The following is an 18,450-nucleotide window of genomic DNA, read 5'->3' on the forward strand; positions in this document are numbered from 1 at the left end:
TAAAGCTAGACATCAAAAACTTTGAGCTCGAAATTCATATCGGTGTACTCGAAGCTGCAAACTGTCGACTCTCCATTGAGAGAAGCGTTACACTTAGCTTTGTGTCTGAAATTGTCGGAGACTTGTTAAATGTTTACTTTTAAGAAAATCTTTCCACTGTAACAATTGCGCCCAGTCTATTGCTGTTGCATATCTAATGCAAACCTTAGAAATAGAAACATTAGGAATCAACATGCTCAACAAACGGAAAATAACATAAAATAGGTGCAACAAAAGATAGTTAAAGGAAAATAGAAATATGGCACATTGCCTCACGCAACAGCACTAGTTGCTGCCGCAGTAGCTGCACCATGGCTTCAGTTCATTACTTCAATTCAAAGTGCAATGTTGTGGCAGTCGCTAAATTCGCGTAGCATAGTCTTAGTCTAGTTTGCCCATTGGCTTTATGGAAAAAAATACTAAAGGGAAAAATGTTCAAAACTCGGTCATCATGGTTGAGACCTTCGAAAGCCTATCAACGTCAACCGGAGGCCCACGATCAATTGCCCTTCCTATCGCGTACGCGGTTTAGTGCTTTGCCGCATTTTCGAGCGACAAAGCCCCACGATTCAGACGAAAATTTATCTTTGTTCGTTGCCATTTTATATGTCATTGATATGTTTGGAGTGCTTCCCTTTGTTACACTTCCGGCGTTGCTGGTGCAGTTGGGGTTTTTCGGTATACCATTGGTCATATCCGTGGTGGTTTTGCAAATCTACACCTCATTCTTACTAAGCGAATGTTGGACAATGGCCGAATCACTAGACTCTTCCATAGTACATAAGAGCAGGCAAGTGGAAAAACATTGAGGTATAAAAGGAAGTCGTTTTAAACAATGCGGAAGTTGACTATTACAGGTATCCCTATGTGGCCATCGCCAACATGGCCTATGGGCGATATTGTGGATTTTTCGTCACTATTCTCCTCAATTTGAGCATTTTCGCAGTTGGCATTCCCAATGTGGTAATGGCAGCCCAGAATCTAGAGTTGGTTGGAGATCGTATAACCGATGGCGAATTTAAATTTTCCTTTTGCTATTGGACCATTATTGTGGGTGTGTTCATGAGCCCATTGGTCTGGTTGGGGAGTCCGAAACGCATGAGGTTTGTGAAATCATAGTAAATGTTTAATCGCGTTTCAAATTGCTCAATGTTTCCAGAGGATTGGCTATATTCTCAGTTTGTGTCATGATTGTCATTGTGATTCTGTTATGGTTTTGCCTTTTTACAGTCTCTCCAATGGGTAAACGCTTCGAGGATGTCAGTTTAGGTAGGTGTTAATTTCTGATGATGGAATTATATATAAATAAAATTTATTATAAATATTATTGCAGAACTTCCCCCATTCTTGACCATTTTAAGCGGCTATAGTATTTTGGCTTTTCAATTTGATATCCATCCAATGCTGTTAACTCTACAAATCGATATGCAACAGAAACATCAAGTGGCCTGGGCAGCGTTCAGCGGAATTACAAGTAAGTGGGGGCAGTTTCAAGGAACATAATTCAATTGGTGACATTGTATGCAGTGGTAGGTCAATCTATGCATAAAATACCTGGCTTAAATCCTGGTGCCCAATTCTCTTTCTATGAAATCACAAAATGATAGGTTTTTTACTTTTCCATAGCATTCTGCTTCTTGTTTTGGGTAAACACAAAAAAAACAAGTAAAAGCGTGCTACGTGTGGCCGGGCCGAATCTTGGGAACCCACCACCACGGATTCTGTTAAAATATGGGAGATATATCAAGTTATAGAACCGAACTCGGCACAGTTGGTAGCAAAATTTTAGCCAAATTGGATGAAAATTGCGACTTCCAGGGACTTCTTAAATCGGGAGATCGGTTTATATGGGATCTTATCGGGTTATACACAGATTTAAACCGTACTTGGCACAGTTGTTGGAAGTCAAAATAGAGCACTATGTGCAAAACTTACGCCAAATCGGACAAAAATTGCGGCTTCTAGGGGCTCAGGAATTTATATCGGGAGATCGGTTTATATAGGAGCTATATCCAAATCTGAACCGATAAAACCCATTTGCAACCCCAATGTCCTACATCTATATAAAGTATCTATGCAAAATTTCAAGTGGCTAGATCTACGCGTTCGACCGCTATCGTGATTTCGCTATCGTGACGGACGGACGGACATGGTTAGTTCAAATCAGAATTTCGAGACGATCAAGAATAGCTATACTTTATGGGGTCCTAGATCAATATTTCGAGGTGTTACAAACGGAATGACTCGATTAGTATACCCCATCCTATGTAGGTGGATATCAAAAGGCGTTTTGTCATCATGCTTTCATATGAAAACATAAACAACAAGGATCAATCTGTGCCACAACACCAACTCATCGATATGAAAAAGATATATAAAACAAGTAAAAGCGTGCTAAGTTCGGCCGGGCCGAATCTTTTATACCCTCCACCATGGATCGCATATGTCGAGTTCTTTTCCCGGCATCTCTTCTTAGGCAAAAAAAGGATATAAGAAAAGATTTGCTCTGCTATTAGAGCGATATCAAGATATGGTCCGGTTTGGACCACAATTAAATTATATGTTGGAGACCTGTGTAAAATGTCAGCCAATTCGAATAAGAATTGCGACCTTTGTGGGCTCAAGAAGTAAAATAGAGAGATCGATTTTTATGGGAGCTATATCAGGCTATAAACCGATTCAGATCATAATAAACACGTATGTTATTGGTCATGAGAGAATCCGTCGTACAAAATTTCAGGCAAATCGGATAATAATTGCGACCTCTAGAGGCTCAAGGAGTCAAGATCCCAGATCGGTTTATATGGCTGCTATATCAGGTCATGAACCGATTTGAACCATATTTGGCACAGTTGTTGGATATCATAACAAAATACTACGTGCCAAAATTCATTCAAATTGGATAAGAATTGCGCCCTCTAGAGGCTCAAGAAGTCAAAACCCAAGATCGGTTTATATGACAGCTATATAAGGTTATGGACCGATTTGAACCATACTTGGCACAGTTGTTGCATATCATAACAAAACACGTCGTGCAAAATTTCATTCCAATCGGATAAGAATTGCGCACTCTAGAGGCTCAAGAAGTCAAGACCCAAGATCGGTTTATATGGCAGCTATATCAGGTTATGAACCGATTTGAACCATACTTGGCACAGTTGTTGGATGTCACAACAAAACACGTCGTGCAAAATTTCGTCCCAATCGGATAAGAATTGCGCACTCTAGAGGCTCAAGAAGTCAAGACCCCAGATCGGTGTATATGGCAGCTATATCAGGTTATGGACCGATTTGAACCATACTTGGCACAGTTGTTGGATATAATAACAATACACGTCGTGCAAAATTTCATTCCAATCGGATAAGAATTGCGCACTCTAGAGGCTCAAGAAGTCAAGAAGTCAAGACCCAAGATCGGTTTATATGGCACCTATATCAGGTTATGGACCGATTTGAACCATACTTATCACAGTTGTTGGATGTCATAACAAAACACGTCGTGCAAAATTTCATCCCAATCGGATAAGAATTGCGCACTCTAGAGGCTCAAGAAGTCAAGACCCAAGATCGGTTTATATGGCAGCTATATCAAAACATGGACCGATATGGCCCATTTACAATACCAACCGACCTACACTAATAAGAAATATTTGTGCAAAATTTCAAGCGGCTAGCTTTACTCCTTCGGAAGTTAGCGTGATTTCGACAGACAGACGGACGGACGGACGGACGGACATGGCTAGATCGACATAAAATGTCACGACGATCAAGAATATATATACTTTATGGGGTCTCAGACAAATATTTCGAGTAGTTACAAACAGAATGACGAAATTAGTATACCCCCCATCTTATGGTGGAGGGTATAAAAAGGATGGGGGTATACAATTTTCGTCATTCTCTTTGTAGCTCCTCGAAATATGCGATTCAGACCCCACAAAGTATACATATTCTTAATCGTCTTAACATTTAATTCGATCGAGCCATGTCCGTCCGTCTGTTTGTCGAAACTTTCGAAGGAGTAAAGCTAGCCGCTTGAAATTTTGCACAAATACCTATTATTAATGTAGGTCAGTTGGGATTGTAAATGGGCCATATCGGTCCAATTTTTTGATATAGCTCCCATATAAACCGATCTTGAATCTTGACTTCTTGAGTCTTTAGAGGGCGCAATTCTTATTCGAATTGGCTGAAATGAGAAAAAACACAAAAACAAATACCAAACATCGAAAACTGCTTTATTGTTTTTCAAAGTATTCCCCATTAAGATCTATACACCTTTGCATGCGAATGAACCAATTGTCGTTGCACTTTTGACACTCTGATTGAGGTATTTCCAAAACATGCATTCTGAACCCATCAACCGCTTCTTCAGGTGGTGGAAAACGTTGACCTCTCATTTTATTTTTTACGTACGGGAAAAAAAGAAGTCATTCGGTGCCAAGTCAGGACTATACGGCGGATGACTCATCAAATCGTTGTTCTGAGGTCAAATATTCATCCATATTGAATGTATGCTGGTGCCACTAATGCGTAAGGTTGTCTCAATCTCACCATACCGCCAGTATGTACGTTTTGGCATCGAAGGATTCTTCTATTTTATGCACAAGCTCGCGCAGGGTAGTCTCCATCGACCTTCCCTTGACATAGCCATGCTGTTTGTATTTGAGCAGTTCGCTGGATGTCCTACTCTTTATGATGTTGTCCGCAATACTTTCCATGGTTTTGAGTAGAAGAGGCCAAGGCTAATGGATCTGTAGGCCTTTGGTGTCGCATAACTTGCCTTGTCAGGCGTTGGTATAAATCATATCGTATTCGGCGCTGGTCGTGCCATTCTAAACCTATTGTAGCGATGATCAGAGAAAGAGTGTTCCATGGAGACCCTCCAATCTTGAACCACATGGATTAGATTTTCGGAACATATTGTCACATCTAATATCTCCTCCCTAATCCCTGTCTTACCAATTTAAGTGTTTTTAGGTTGTTAGTATTCAAGAACTCTGCCAGGGCTTAGCCCCGCTTTTTAGTGTTGGTACTACCCCACGAAATGTGGTGAGAGTTCGCATAGCACTCTAATAGTACCTCATTTCCTGTCTGTTTCAAAGGTCTAGTTTATAGGTCCGTCGTGGGTGGCGGCGTCGGAGAGTCGAAAGGCAGATAAAGTGAAGCCAGGTATGCTCCGCCGTCTCCCTGTCACACCACTGTTGCATCCGACGTTGACAACTCTGGGAAAAATATATAATTCAAATTTTTATGACAAATAACGCAGATCCTCTACCGAGTGCCAATGTTTGCATAGAATAATTTGCAGTTGATATGATTCAGTCCAGAAACTTTGTTCCGGGTCGTCCATGGTTCCTGAATTAAGGCAATATGAATCTTGTCCTTGCTGATTTTCTCCATCATAGCGTGAGTGAATTTGGCTTTCGTGATACACCATTCCGCAGTATAGACCTATCTCGCCTGCGCCTTGCGTTGGTGACCTCTACGTGGAATGTATAGCGCAAGCAGTCAGGTCCGGTACTGAAAAGATGGAGCTATACAACGTGTACATTGGTTGTTGTGTCGCAATTAAAGGTCTAGTTTACAGGTCCGACATAAGTGGCCTACTGTCTGGCCATAATCGTCTGGCTCTAAGAGATTTTAATGCGCATCATATTTTATGGCATTCTCCCCTAGGTAATAACGAGCGGGGCATAGATTTGGCAGCTCAGATCCACGTTCAGCACGGTGAATGAGGATTCTTCCCTTAGGATTACGAGGAGGTGCACCAGCTAGCCAGACATTTTCATAGCATCCTCTGTTATCATCTGTGATGTATCGTTTCAAGCTGTAATTTCTTTGGTATCAGACCACCTCCCCATAATATTCACCATCAACCGACCACCCGACTTCATAACCTCTGAACGTCAGAAGAAGACCGATTGGGTTGGCTTCAGAGAGTACGCCCATGATCGCTAGAGTGAGTTTACACCCCTCAAAGCTGACAGTTGCTGAGAGAAAATTCCGAGACGTCTTTAACGTAGCAGCCGCTCGCTTTCGAATATCCCAAGTGCGGCCCGATTTCCCGGCACAGGCAGTAGCACTCGCAGACGAGCATGATGGGATTCGTTGCACGGACCCCATTGTCCCCAGAATCAGTAAGCTGAATCTTGAAATAAACAGGATAGTCAACGAACATAAGCGGAATTTGTGGCTGGAACATTTGGAGCAATGTAACTTAGTTAATGGTGTAGGCAAGCTATGATCTACTGTTCAGTCACTCTCTAGCTTCGGTTGAAGGGATGGCAGGACCTCAATAACTTTTTGAAGGTTGTTGGTAGTTCAACCACCAATTTATTGAGTATCCAGAGAGTGACAAGGCTAGGAGGAGAGCCTTTGGTCTTCAAGCATAAGGACAGTCATCACAATTTACCGTGGATGAAGTAATGAGTGTCATCCGTGGCGCCAAGCCATACAAGGCGTTGGGCCCCGACGGAATCTCTGCACTGATGCTAAAGAATCTGAACTTACCTGTAGTCGAGTACCTTACAACTGTCCTCAACTTGTCTTTGAACACTCTTATAGTACCCGATGTCTGGAAGATGGATATAGTGATCTCGCTGCAGAAGCCTGGAAAGGACCCGAGTTTGAGGTAGTTGTACAGACCGATCTCCTATCTCTTACCAGCAGCCAAGACGCTTAAGGGACTACTCTTCCCTAGCCTCTTTGGAGAAAGCGTTGGACAAATTCAGCCTTGCCAAACTATTTGAGGACATCGCCAACACGACCCTCCAGCTAGGATTTAAACGCTGGGTCGCGAATTATTTGTGAGGTCGCCAGTCATTTGTGGAAATTAGGGAAAAGAAGTCGAAATATCGTAGAGTGAAACAAGGATTTCCCCAAGGTGGGGTGATATTTCCGGCACTGTTTAACCTCTACCTACCATATGCGGACGATTATACCAAAACGGCATCAGCCTGCAATCAAATCTTCAGCCACATTTTCACTACTCTTACGCATGAGGTGAATGTGAATGTCGATGAACGATTCCGACCATCCAATGTCTCAAAATCCTTTGTGCCACATTTGACAGCTTGATACATTCTCCCCACAAACAACAATCTAGTCACTTGCCGGCAGCACTTTGGGTGCCGAAAAAGAAACCTTGTTGACCACATACAAAGCAATTGGCCGGTATGTGGCAAGTTATGCAGCACCAGTGTGGTTGATTTCGTCAGATATGTGATACGCAGAGGAATAATATTCAGATCTGTCAAATGGGGACATAACGCCCAGTTTTTTTTGCTCTCTTATATTTTCAAATATATTTTGAATTTACATGGCAATTGTTGGAATCTTTGGTGCTACGAAATAACTCCCAATAAAACAACCGCCAACGCAAATAAAGTAGTCAGTAAAAGGTTTTGGAATAATATCTCTGCATATTATTACCAATCCAATGTCATTGTGCAAAATTTCAGTAAAATCGGATAATAATTGCGCCCTGTAGAGGCTCAAGAAGTAAACTCAGGAGATCGGTTTATATGGGAGCTACATCAGGTAATGAACCGATTTAGATCATACTTGGCACAGTCATTTGAAGTCATAACGAAACACTTCATGCTAAATTTCACCCAAATCGGGTAATAATTGCGCCCTCAAGCAGCTTAAGAAGTCAAGATCCGAGATCGGTTTATATGGGAGCTATATCAGGTTATGATCCGATTTGAACCATACATGGAATAGTTGTTGGAAGTTAATACAAAACGCTTAATGCAAAATTTCAGCCAAATCGGATGATAATTGACCCTCTAGCGGCTTAAGAATTCAAGATGAAGGATCAGTTTATATGTCAGCTATATCAAATGATGGACCGATATAGCCCATTCAAAATCCATACCAACCTGTACTAATAGGAAGTATTCGTGCAAAATTTTAAGCGCCTAGCTTTATTCCTTCGAAAGTTAGCGTGCTTTCGACATTGCTAAATCGATAAAGAACGCTAAGACGATCAAGAATATATATACTTTGTTGGGTCTCAGATCAATAATTCGATGTGTTACAAATGGAATGACAAAATTAGTATACCCCCATCCTATGGTGGAGGAAATAAAAAAGAAATTAGTTATTATCATTCAGATAGTAAAGGGTGCATGAGAGAAAATTTAGAATCAGCGTGTTTAAAATTATTTTATGTTTTCTATCTGCATAGTTTTAAATTTTCTATCTGCACAGTTTTTATACCCCCACCATAGGATTTGGGTATACTAATCTAGTCATTCCATTTGTAACACCTCGCAATATTGATCAAGGATCCCGATAAAATAGATATATTCTTGATCGTCTCGAAATTCCAATTCGACCTAGCCATGTCCGTCCGTTCGTCACGGTAGCGGCCGTACGCGTAGAAATAGCCACTTGAAATTTTGCACAGATACTCTATATTGATGTAGATCGTTGGGGATTGAAAATGGGTCATATCGGTTCAGATTTGGATATAGCTCCCATATAAACCGATCTCCCGATTTGATTTCGTGAGCCCATGGAAGCCACAATTTTTGTCCGATTTGGTTGAAATTTTGCACATAGGGTTTTGTAATGACTCCCAACAACTGTGCTAAGCACGGTCCAAATCCGTCAAGAACCTGATATAGCTCCCATATAAACCGAACATCCGTTTTGACTTCTTGAGCCCCTGGAAGCGTCAATTTTCATCGGATTTGGGTGAAATTCTGCGCAAAGTATTTTGTTATGACTCCCAACAAGTACAAGTACGTGCTAAGTACGGTCCAAATCGGTCTATATCCTGATATAGCTCCCATATAAACAGATGTCACGATTTGACTTCCTGAGCCCCTGGAAGCCGCAATTTTTGTCCGATTTGGCTTACATTTTGCACATATTGTTCTATTTTGACTTCCTATGAGGCTCAAATAAAAGGTCTTTCGGAGTAAAGCACGATTTTGATATCAATATTCGGGAAGAGTGTCTATGGGGCCACCCCACCCCCACAACACCACCCCAATAGTAAGTATTTTCTGACTTTTGCAATATGAGGCTCAAATAAGAGGGTTTTTAAAGTGGAACACGAATCCGATATATATTTTCAAGGCCAACTCACTGAGTGGCCGCCCATCCCCCAAAATACCCCCCAAGCCGGTCAGGTTTGCCGACTATGGAAAAATGGGGCTCAAGTTAAAGGTATGTGGGAGTAGACCACGTATCTGATATCAACATTAGGGACCAACTGTCTAGCGGACGTCCCACCACCATAACAACCCCCAAATAGGACGTATTTGCTCACCAAGACAATTTGGGTCTTAAAGAGAGTGGTACTAAATATTCATAGTTTTTAGGGCCAATACCCCAAACCGGACATATTTGCTGACGTTTGCAATAAGGAGTTAAAATGAGATTAGAAAACGAATTTGATATCCAATTTTGAGGGCAACGGCAATATGGGGTTCAATAAATGATATATAGATATATGAGAATAGAGTACGTTGCTGATATATTTTCCCGGCTTTGTGTTTGGGGGGACCACCCCAATTGCCAAAACACCCCCAAATTGAGCATATTTACCCACCATGTCAATGTGGAGCTTAAGTGAAAGGTATTGGGGGGTAGAGCAAGAATTGATACCCATTTTCGCAAGAATTGATACCCACAAACAGCAATTTTTTAGTGACCATTGCAATATGGGGCTCAAATAAAGGTATTTGGGAGTAGAACACGTATTTTAAGCATGGAGTACACCTTACATCCAAACTTAAATTCGTAGATCAATAAAGATCATATGGGATTCAGATAAAGGTACTAATATTGTTAAACTGTTAGTCAAGTTTGCATGGTATTTCACTAAAAGATCTTTAATTGTCGAAAATAAATATTCCAAGAAAACTTTTGTCCCATATAAAGTAAAAGAAGGCGCAGCGGAGCGGGCCCGAATCAGCTAGTGCTTAATAAAAGTGAGTGGTTTCATTCCGTTCGCTGCTTTTGATCGAAAATCAATTTGGATACAGGTGCTTTAAAAATCGAATTTCCAGTTGAATTTTCTAAGCTCATGGGAACAGAGCTTTGCTTGATTGCAGATCGGATTATATTTAGACAAGGAAAGCTCCCTTTTATGATGACTTTTAAAATGTTGCCTCATATAAATCGATCTCTTGATTTGAAAGCCCCTAGCTGACCCAAATCATATCCGATTAAGCTGATATGGTCCAAATCGGTTCATAACCTGACACAGCTCCCATATAAACTTAACAACCGATGCACCTTCTTGAGTTGTTGGAAGCCTTAAATCGGTTCATAAACTGAACTACCGATGTAACTTCTTGACTCATTGGAAGGCTTAAATCTTAGCCCATTTTTATACCCTCCACCATAGGATGGGGGTATACTAATTTCGTCATTCGTCATTGTTTGTAACTCCTCGAAATATTCGTCTAAGACCCCATAAAGTATATATATTCTTGATCGTCATAATATTTTAAGTCGAACTAGCCATGTCCGTCCGTCCGTCCATCTGTCTGTCGAAGGCACGCTAACTTTCGAAGGAGTAAAGCTAGCCGCTTGAAAGTTTGCACAAATAATTCTTATTAGTGTAGGTCGTTTGGGATTGTAAATGGGCTATATCGGTCCACGTTTTGATATAGCTGCCATATAAACCGACCTGTGATCTTGACTTCTTGAGCCGCTAGAGGGCCCAATTCTTATTCGATTTGGCTGAAATTTTGCATGAGGTGTTTTATAATGACTTCTAACAACTGTGCTGATTATGGTTGAAATCGGTCCATAACTTGATATAGCTGTCATATAAACCTATCTGGGGTTTTGACTTCTTGAGCCGTTGGAGGGCACAATTCTTATCAGATTTGGCTGAAATTTTGCGTGAGGTATTTTATTTTATTGACTACCAACAACTGTGCCGAGTATGGTTGAAATCGGTCCTATCTGGGGTCTTGACTTCTTGAGCGTCAAGAGTGCGCAATTCCTATCTGATGTGGCTGAAATTTAGCGTGATGTGTTTTATTATGACTTCCAACAACTGTGTTAAGAATAGTTCAAATCGGTCTATAACCTGATATAGATGCCATATAAACCGATATATGATCTTGACTTCTTGAGCCTCTAAATGGAGCAAGTATTACCCAATTTGGTTAAAATTTTGTACAACCGCTTCTCTCATGACCTTTAACATACGTGTTGAATATGGTATGAAACGGTTTATAGCCTAATACAGCTCCCCTATAAACTGATCTTCCTATTTTACTTCTACAGCCTCTAAAGCGCGCAATTCTTACTAGATTTGGCTGAAATTTGACACAATGACTTCTACTGTGGTCTCCAATATTCAGTTCAATTATGTTCCGAAAATAAACATTACATGATATTGTTCCAATAACATAGCAATTCTTTTCTTTTATCCTTTGTTTTCCTAAAAAGAGTTACCGGGAATAGGGTTTTACATAAATACAGATCAATGTTATGCATCAGTCTTCATTTCTTTCTTTCATATCTACTTTCAATGAACATTAAAAATATACATCACAAAAAAAATCTAAAATTTTTGCAGTTACCTGTACTATGGCAATTGTCGGGTCCGTTATTGCGGCCTACAAATTTGGAACAATGATTGCAGAGAATGTTTTGGAAACTTTACCCAGCAGTATTCCACTTTATATTCTATTGATATTGATGGCATTGCAGTTATGCTTCTCGACAACGGCGGCGAGTTCAGCTCTGTATTTACAAATTGAAAACTACTTCCAAATATCAGAGGGTAAGCCTATAAAAAACTAAACAAATTCCTTTTATACCATAACACCTATTTTTTCGTCAAACAGATTTTTCAGTGAAACGTGTATTGATACGAACTACAGTGGTTGCCTTACAAGTTGGTATTTCCGAATTTTTACCAAGCTTTGATGCTTTAATGGATATTGTAGGTGGGACCATAACTGGACCTTTGGTCTTCATTCTGCCGCCATTGTTGTATAGACGGATGGTGCATTTGGAACGCTATCACCAGCGTATTGCCACAGAAGCAGCCTATGGAAGTTTGCCTTTGGATTTGAACTATCAGCCGGTGGAGGGACCGCCACCCAATCTAGATCGGAGTACACGTTTGACATTGGCCGCCATGGTGGAGATCTGTTGGTTGCGAACTGTGTATGCATTTAATCGCCTGCAATGCGATTTATCCTTGTCCATGGGGGTTCTAATCTTTGGCATATTGGCCACATTCTTTTCGACGTATTTGAATTTGTTCCAGTTGACCGAATTATTCCAAAATAATTCACCTTGTTTTGGCAATTTGACGAGTAGAAATTAAAACTAAATTAGTGTGACATAATTAATAAAAGTACGAAACATCTTCTATGACTTCATGAATAAACTGCCCGAACGATTCAGTTAAATGTAGAGTAAATGTTATTTTTTATATCTTTCTCATATCGATGAGTTGGTGTTGTGGCACAGAATGATCCTTGTCATAAAAAGTGTGTAATTGACCGCTCTTACGAATTGTCATTGGTAATTCAATTTGGCTCATAACCTGCATAACAAGTGAGTCCATTTTCAGTTATGCCTTTTAAGCCACATTTTTATACCCTCCACCATAAGATGGAGGGTATACTAATTTCGTCATTCTGTTTGTAACTACTCGAAATATTCATCTGAGACCCCATAAAGTATATATATTCTTGATCGTCGCGACATTTTATGTCGATCTAGCCATGTCCGTCCGTCCGTCTGTCTGTCGAAAGCACGCTAACTTCCGAAGGAGTAAAGCTAGCCACTTGAAATTTTGCACAAATACTTCTTATTAGTGTAGGTCGGTTGGTATTGCAAATGGACCATATCGGTCCATGTTTTGATATAGCTGCCATATAAACCGATCTTGGGTCTTGACTTCTTGAGCCTCTAGAGTGCGCAATTCTTATCCGATTGGAATGAAATTTTGCACGACGTGTTTTGTTATGATATCCAACAACTGTGTCAAGTATGGTTCAAATCGGTTTATAACCTGATATAGCTGCCATATACACCGATCTTGGGTCTTGACTTCTTGAGCCTCTAGAGGGCGCAATTCTTATCCGATTTGAATGAATTTTTGCACGACGTGTTTTGTTATGATACCCAACAACTGTGCCACGTATGGTTCAAATAGGTCTATAACCTGATATAGCTGTCATATAAACCGATCTTGGGTCTTGACTTCTTGAGCCTCTAGAGGTCACAATTCTTATCCGATTTGAATGAATTTTTCCATGACGTATTTTGTTCTTACTTTCAACAACTGTGTCAAATAACGTTCAAATCGGTCCATACCCTGATATAGCTGCCATATAAACCGATCTGGGATCTTGACTTCTTGATTAGGGATCAAGGTCGCAATTATTATCCGATATGCCTGAAATTTTGTACGACGGATCCTCTCATGACCATCAACAAACGTGTTTATTATGGTCTGAATCGGTCTATTGCCCGATACAGCTCCCATATAAATCGTTCTCTCTATTTTACTTCTTGAGCCCCCAATGGGCGCAATTCTTATTCGAATTGGCTGAAATTTTACACAGGTCTCCAACATATAATTTAATTGTGGTCCAAACCGGACCATATCTTGATATCGCTCTAATAGCAGAGCAAATCTTTTCTTATATCCTTTTTTGCCTAAGAAGAGATGCCGGGAAAAGAACTCGACAAATGCTATCCATGGTGGAGGGTATATAAGATTCGGCCCGGCCGAACTTAGCACGCTTTTACTGTTATATATATCTAAATATAGCGTTATCTGATATAATTTTTAGTTGCAGGAAACGGATGATTTATATCTTAAAAACCTTCTCAAGCCGATGTTTGAAAACGCATTCTAGTTAAATTTCTATATAGTTGGAGAAACGTCAGTCGATTTCAAATCCTTACTTTTACTTTAATTGTTTTCTCTCCAAAGTGGAGTCGAGCTTAATGACCATGAGAATTATGGTAGGCGGAAAGATTTGATATTTATTCAACATACTATGAAATTGGCATATGTGATGCACAGGGACAACATCCCCGTTTACATGCATGTCAATATCTCATTCGTAAAACGTAAAACAACAATAATGGCAATGGATTTTCATCCATTGATGAGGTGGACGTTTTGTTATTGTCATGAAACCGCGTGCTTTATTTATTTTGTCATATTTTCTTATGCTCTGTTGTTGGCATGTTTCAAAGGAAAAGGAAATACGATACTCTCATTTTACGAATAATCTTTCTATCAAACACTCAAAGCACTGCCTTGTCTGCTTTTACAAGTACGCATGTCTCGGAAGCCTAAACAACACGGGTAGTATCAATGTCTTGTCTAGTGTAATCTTCGTCTGCCGAGAGGTGGCCTTGTTTCTAAACTGCTTACTCAATCCAAATTTTGCCAGTATTATTCTTCGCTTTATTTCAAAGCTGGTGTCATTTGTTTCAGTTACGGCGTTGCCGAGGTAGATAAAGTTGCTGACTATCTCAAAGTTGTGTTTCCCAACTTTATCCATTTCCTTTACCTGCTCAGGTGCAGAAGGCGTTGTGGCAGTTCATACCATCCACTTTGTCGTATCTCTATTTACTGCCTGATCCATTTTTAATACTCTCTTTCGATTTTTCAAAGGCTGCAGTTAATACTTCCGGCGATCGACCTATGATATCGATGTCGTCGGCATAGGCGAGTAGCATGTGTTCTCTTGTGTGTAGTGTAATATATCTACTCACGTCTGCATCTCGTATAATCTTCTCCAGCAGGATATTAAAGAGATCGCACGATAAGTTGTTTTCTTGTCTGGAACCTCGTTTGGTATTAAATGGTTCGGAAAATGTTTTCCTATTCTTACTGAGGAACGTGTTTTAGGAAGTGTCATCCTGCAGAGTCTAATTAATTTTGCAGGGATTCCCGAATCAGCCATGGCTTCAAATACCTTTGAACGTATAGGACTGTCGAAAGCGGTTTTGTAGTCAACTAAGAGATGGTAATAGTTGGCCTATCCTTCTCGAATGTTTTCCAGGATTTGGCATAGACCAGGTCTAAAGCCGCATTAGTAGGGCCCAATTATCTCATCTCAAATTTAGGTTTCAATCATTCACACCGTATGCTCGATAGTGGGGAGGAGACTTATTCCTTTGTAGTTGCCACATTACGTTGAGTCTCCTTTCTTGTGTACCGGACATAGTGTGCCGAGGTTCCAATCATTTGGTTTGCTTTCTTCTAGCCAGATCGCTCTGATGAGCTGATGCATACGCTTTATCAACGTGTCGCCTCCAGTCTCAAATAGTTCAGAGAGCCACCCATCCAGGAGCCTTGTTGTTCTTCAGTCGGGTCATTGCTACTTGGATCTCGTACTGACTAGAAGGTAAACATTCTTTACTATCATCATGGATTGGTTCTGCGGTATCTTCATCACCGCCATCGTCGGACACTATTAGCTGGGAAAAATGGTCTATCCATATCCCAAGCATACTATCTATATGAGTTACCAGATTTTCTTCTTTGTCTCTGCAGGAGGATGTATCTGCCTGCACCAAAGCCATAGGTTTGATCCTTTGGTAATATTTCCGGACTTTCTGTCTCCTGCGCATCCCAATTCGCTCATACTCTCCTCTTTCCACTTCCCTTTCTTTCTGTAGAATAGACGTTTCTCCTCTCTCCTTTTCTCCTGATACCTCCCCTTCATCTGGCATATTGCTTCTGATTGCAGGTTTTTGACATTCTTGGTCGTACCATGGGTTTCTTGAAGGAGGCTTCTGGTACACAAGTACGGATTTCGCGGCATTTTCCATGGAGTGGGCAATGATTTGCCACTGCGCCATTATATCATCGGAGCAAGGAGTGCTTTTATCAAGCAGTTGGGTCAGTCGAGTGGAGTTTGCCGTTGCCATCTGTTGTGTTCACAGCTTTTCATTTCAATATCTAGCTTCTGAAAAGTGTCAGATAGTACTTTTCTGGCCACGCTCAAACTGGTTTGCACCCTTTGGATGAATATCTTTCATCTATTTCAACGTGATCAATTCAGGTCGGATGAATATTTGGATGAATATCTTTCATCTATTTCAACGTGATCAATTCAGTTCGTTACTTCTTGATCTGGCACCTTGTGATTTTTTTTAATGTTGAATCTGGTGCTAATAATTATCATGTTTTTGCAATCCAATGGCAGCCGGTTGTACGCACCAGATTGACCTGATGGAACCCTTTCATCGGCAAGGGCTGCCGCCTCAGTGTACGTGTTCGTCCTTTTTTCGTCATGGGGAAGCATATCATGGAGTGCCTTCTCCGCACACTTCTGGTCCGTGCCGGCATGGAAATGAACCCCGTTCCCTGTTTCGGTTCGGTTTGCCAGAACCGCCTCCGTCTTCGGTCGGTGTCCGTGAGGTGTAACCGGTGCATGGAGCGGGTAAATTTTCGATCTTGCTTTAGCCTTACGTCACTACGGGAGAATAGTCACACTGAAAATGTTGCAAGGTGCTGCAAGAACATAGACAGCAGTGGGTCTCAAGCGTCGTCGTCGTCTTCTGCGCCCTCGTCGTCGGACTATGTGAAACCTCCGACCTCTCCCATGCGACAATATACGCAACAGCAGCATTCCAGTCCTAATATTCCCAGACCAGTACCGAGCCTAATATTGCAACGGTCTCCGAGGTAAGATCGACGAGATAGTGGATTTTAGGGGTCGGTAGATCATATTGGTTACTGCGATCTAGGAGACAAAGCTGACCAAAACCTACAGCTTAAACAGTTGGCACGAATACAATGTGCTACATAAGGATAGCTTAAGGAATGGAGGTGGGAGATCGCCCTTTGTAATACAACATTCCGTGCAGTATAGACCCATCTCGCCTGCGCCTGGCGCTAGTGACCCCTATATGCAGTGCATGGGGATAGTAGTCAGGTCCGGTACTGCCGAGAAAGAGCTTTACAACGTGTACATTCCGCTGGATGGTGGCAGCGTCCCAATTAACGGCCAGACTTACAAGCCCGACATAAGTGGGCTACTATCTGGCTATAATCGTCTGGTTCTAGTTCATATTTTATGGCATTCTCCCCTAGGTAACGACCAGCGGGGCATAGCTTTGGCAGAGCAGATTGAAGGCTACACGTTTTGCACTGTAAATGAGGATGCCCCCACTAGGATTACGAGGAGGTGTAGCAGCTCGCTAGAACATTTTCATTGCATCCCCTGATCTCCTGAGTGACGTATTCTGGCAAGTCGTCGTTTCGACGACCGACCACCCGACTTCAAAACCTCTGAGCGCCGGACATTTAAAAATCAGTAGAAAGCCGATTTGGCCAGCTTTAGAGGGAATACCAATCGCCACTTCAGCGAACAGACACCCCCCCTGAATTTACTAAATAGTTGCCGAGAGGAAATTCCGAGACATCATTAACGCAGCAGCCACTCGCTTTATACCAGCTGGTCGAATACTCCAAGTGCCGCCCAATTTCCCAGCACAGGCAGTGATACTCGCAGACGAGCGTGATGGGATTCGTTGTACGGGCCCCATTACATGGTAGGGTGGTCCGTAGTCTACGAACATAAGCGGAATTTGTGGTTGGAACTCTTGGAGCAATGTAACTTAGGCACGGGCTTTGGCAAGCTGTGGTCTACTGTTAAGTCACACTCGAACCCCTGTAGAAGGGATGACAGGACATCAGTCAATGTTGGCGAAGTAACCGTGACTGATCCGAAGAAATGCGCCAGGTAAATCAACCGTCAATTTCGTCGTATTCGTGGTCTCGAAACCGATGGACAGCCATGACAATTTACCGTGGGCGAAGTCATCTGTGGCGCCAAATCATTCGAGGCGTTGGGCCTCGAAGAAATCTGATGCTGAAAAATCTGTATCTATCTGGAGTTGATTACCTTACTACTGTCCTCAAGCTGTCTTTGAACACTCTTATAGTTCCCGATGTGTGGAAGATGGGCAGAGTGATACCGCTACTGAAGCCTGGAAAGGACCGGAGTTTAGGGGAGTCGTACAAACCGATCTCCCTTTTCTCACCATCATGGATTTCGAAGATTGCATAGCACAACAACTGCTTTGCATGCCGCACACATTTGCCTTGGCCATGTGATGGGACGGTCCTCGTGGCGCTGGACCTATCGAAGGCATTCGACACGGTCAACCATGCCAAAGTATTTGAGGACATCGCCAAAACGTCGCTCCATCCAGGCCTTAAATGCTGGTTTGCGAATTATCTGTGTGGTCGCCAGTCATTTGTGGAATCTAGGGATAAGAGTCGAATCACCGTAGAGTGAAACAGGGAGTTCCCCTTATGCGGGGTGATATCTCCGGCACTGTTTAACCTCTACCTACCCTCCATTACAACACCCTCCCTCCCCCCAGATGGCATGGAGATCGTGTTATATGCGGACGATTGTATGATCATGGCATCAG

General features: G+C 41.7%; 1 protein-coding gene across 1 annotated transcript; it reads left to right on the forward strand.

The window, feature by feature from the left end:
• The first annotated feature begins 404 nt into the window (after positions 1-404).
• Positions 405-12,451, forward strand: LOC106093442 (uncharacterized). Its single transcript, XM_013260492.2, has 6 exons — positions 405-829; positions 897-1,142; positions 1,199-1,308; positions 1,373-1,513; positions 11,597-11,803; positions 11,868-12,451. Exons 1-6 carry the CDS (start codon positions 471-473, stop codon positions 12,353-12,355), a joined length of 1,551 nt encoding a protein of 516 aa, XP_013115946.1. The 5' UTR covers positions 405-470; the 3' UTR covers positions 12,356-12,451.
• The last annotated feature ends 5,999 nt before the right edge of the window (positions 12,452-18,450 follow it).

Source organism: Stomoxys calcitrans, chromosome 2 (assembly GCF_963082655.1).
Source record: "Stomoxys calcitrans chromosome 2, idStoCalc2.1, whole genome shotgun sequence".
In the NCBI taxonomy this organism is placed as follows: Eukaryota; Metazoa; Arthropoda; class Insecta; order Diptera; family Muscidae; genus Stomoxys; species Stomoxys calcitrans.

Bases quoted from the DNA above. Each gene is read 5' to 3' on its own strand.
- LOC106093442 (XM_013260492.2), top strand. From the start codon at position 471: ATGTTCAAAACTCGGTCATCATGGTTGAGACCTTCGAAAGCCTATCAA. The intron at 830-896 runs GCAAGTGGAAAA...TGACTATTACAG, and splicing joins TCCATAGTACATAAGAGCAG to GTATCCCTATGTGGCCATCG. The intron at 11,804-11,867 runs GTAAGCCTATAA...TTCGTCAAACAG, and splicing joins CTACTTCCAAATATCAGAGG to ATTTTTCAGTGAAACGTGTA.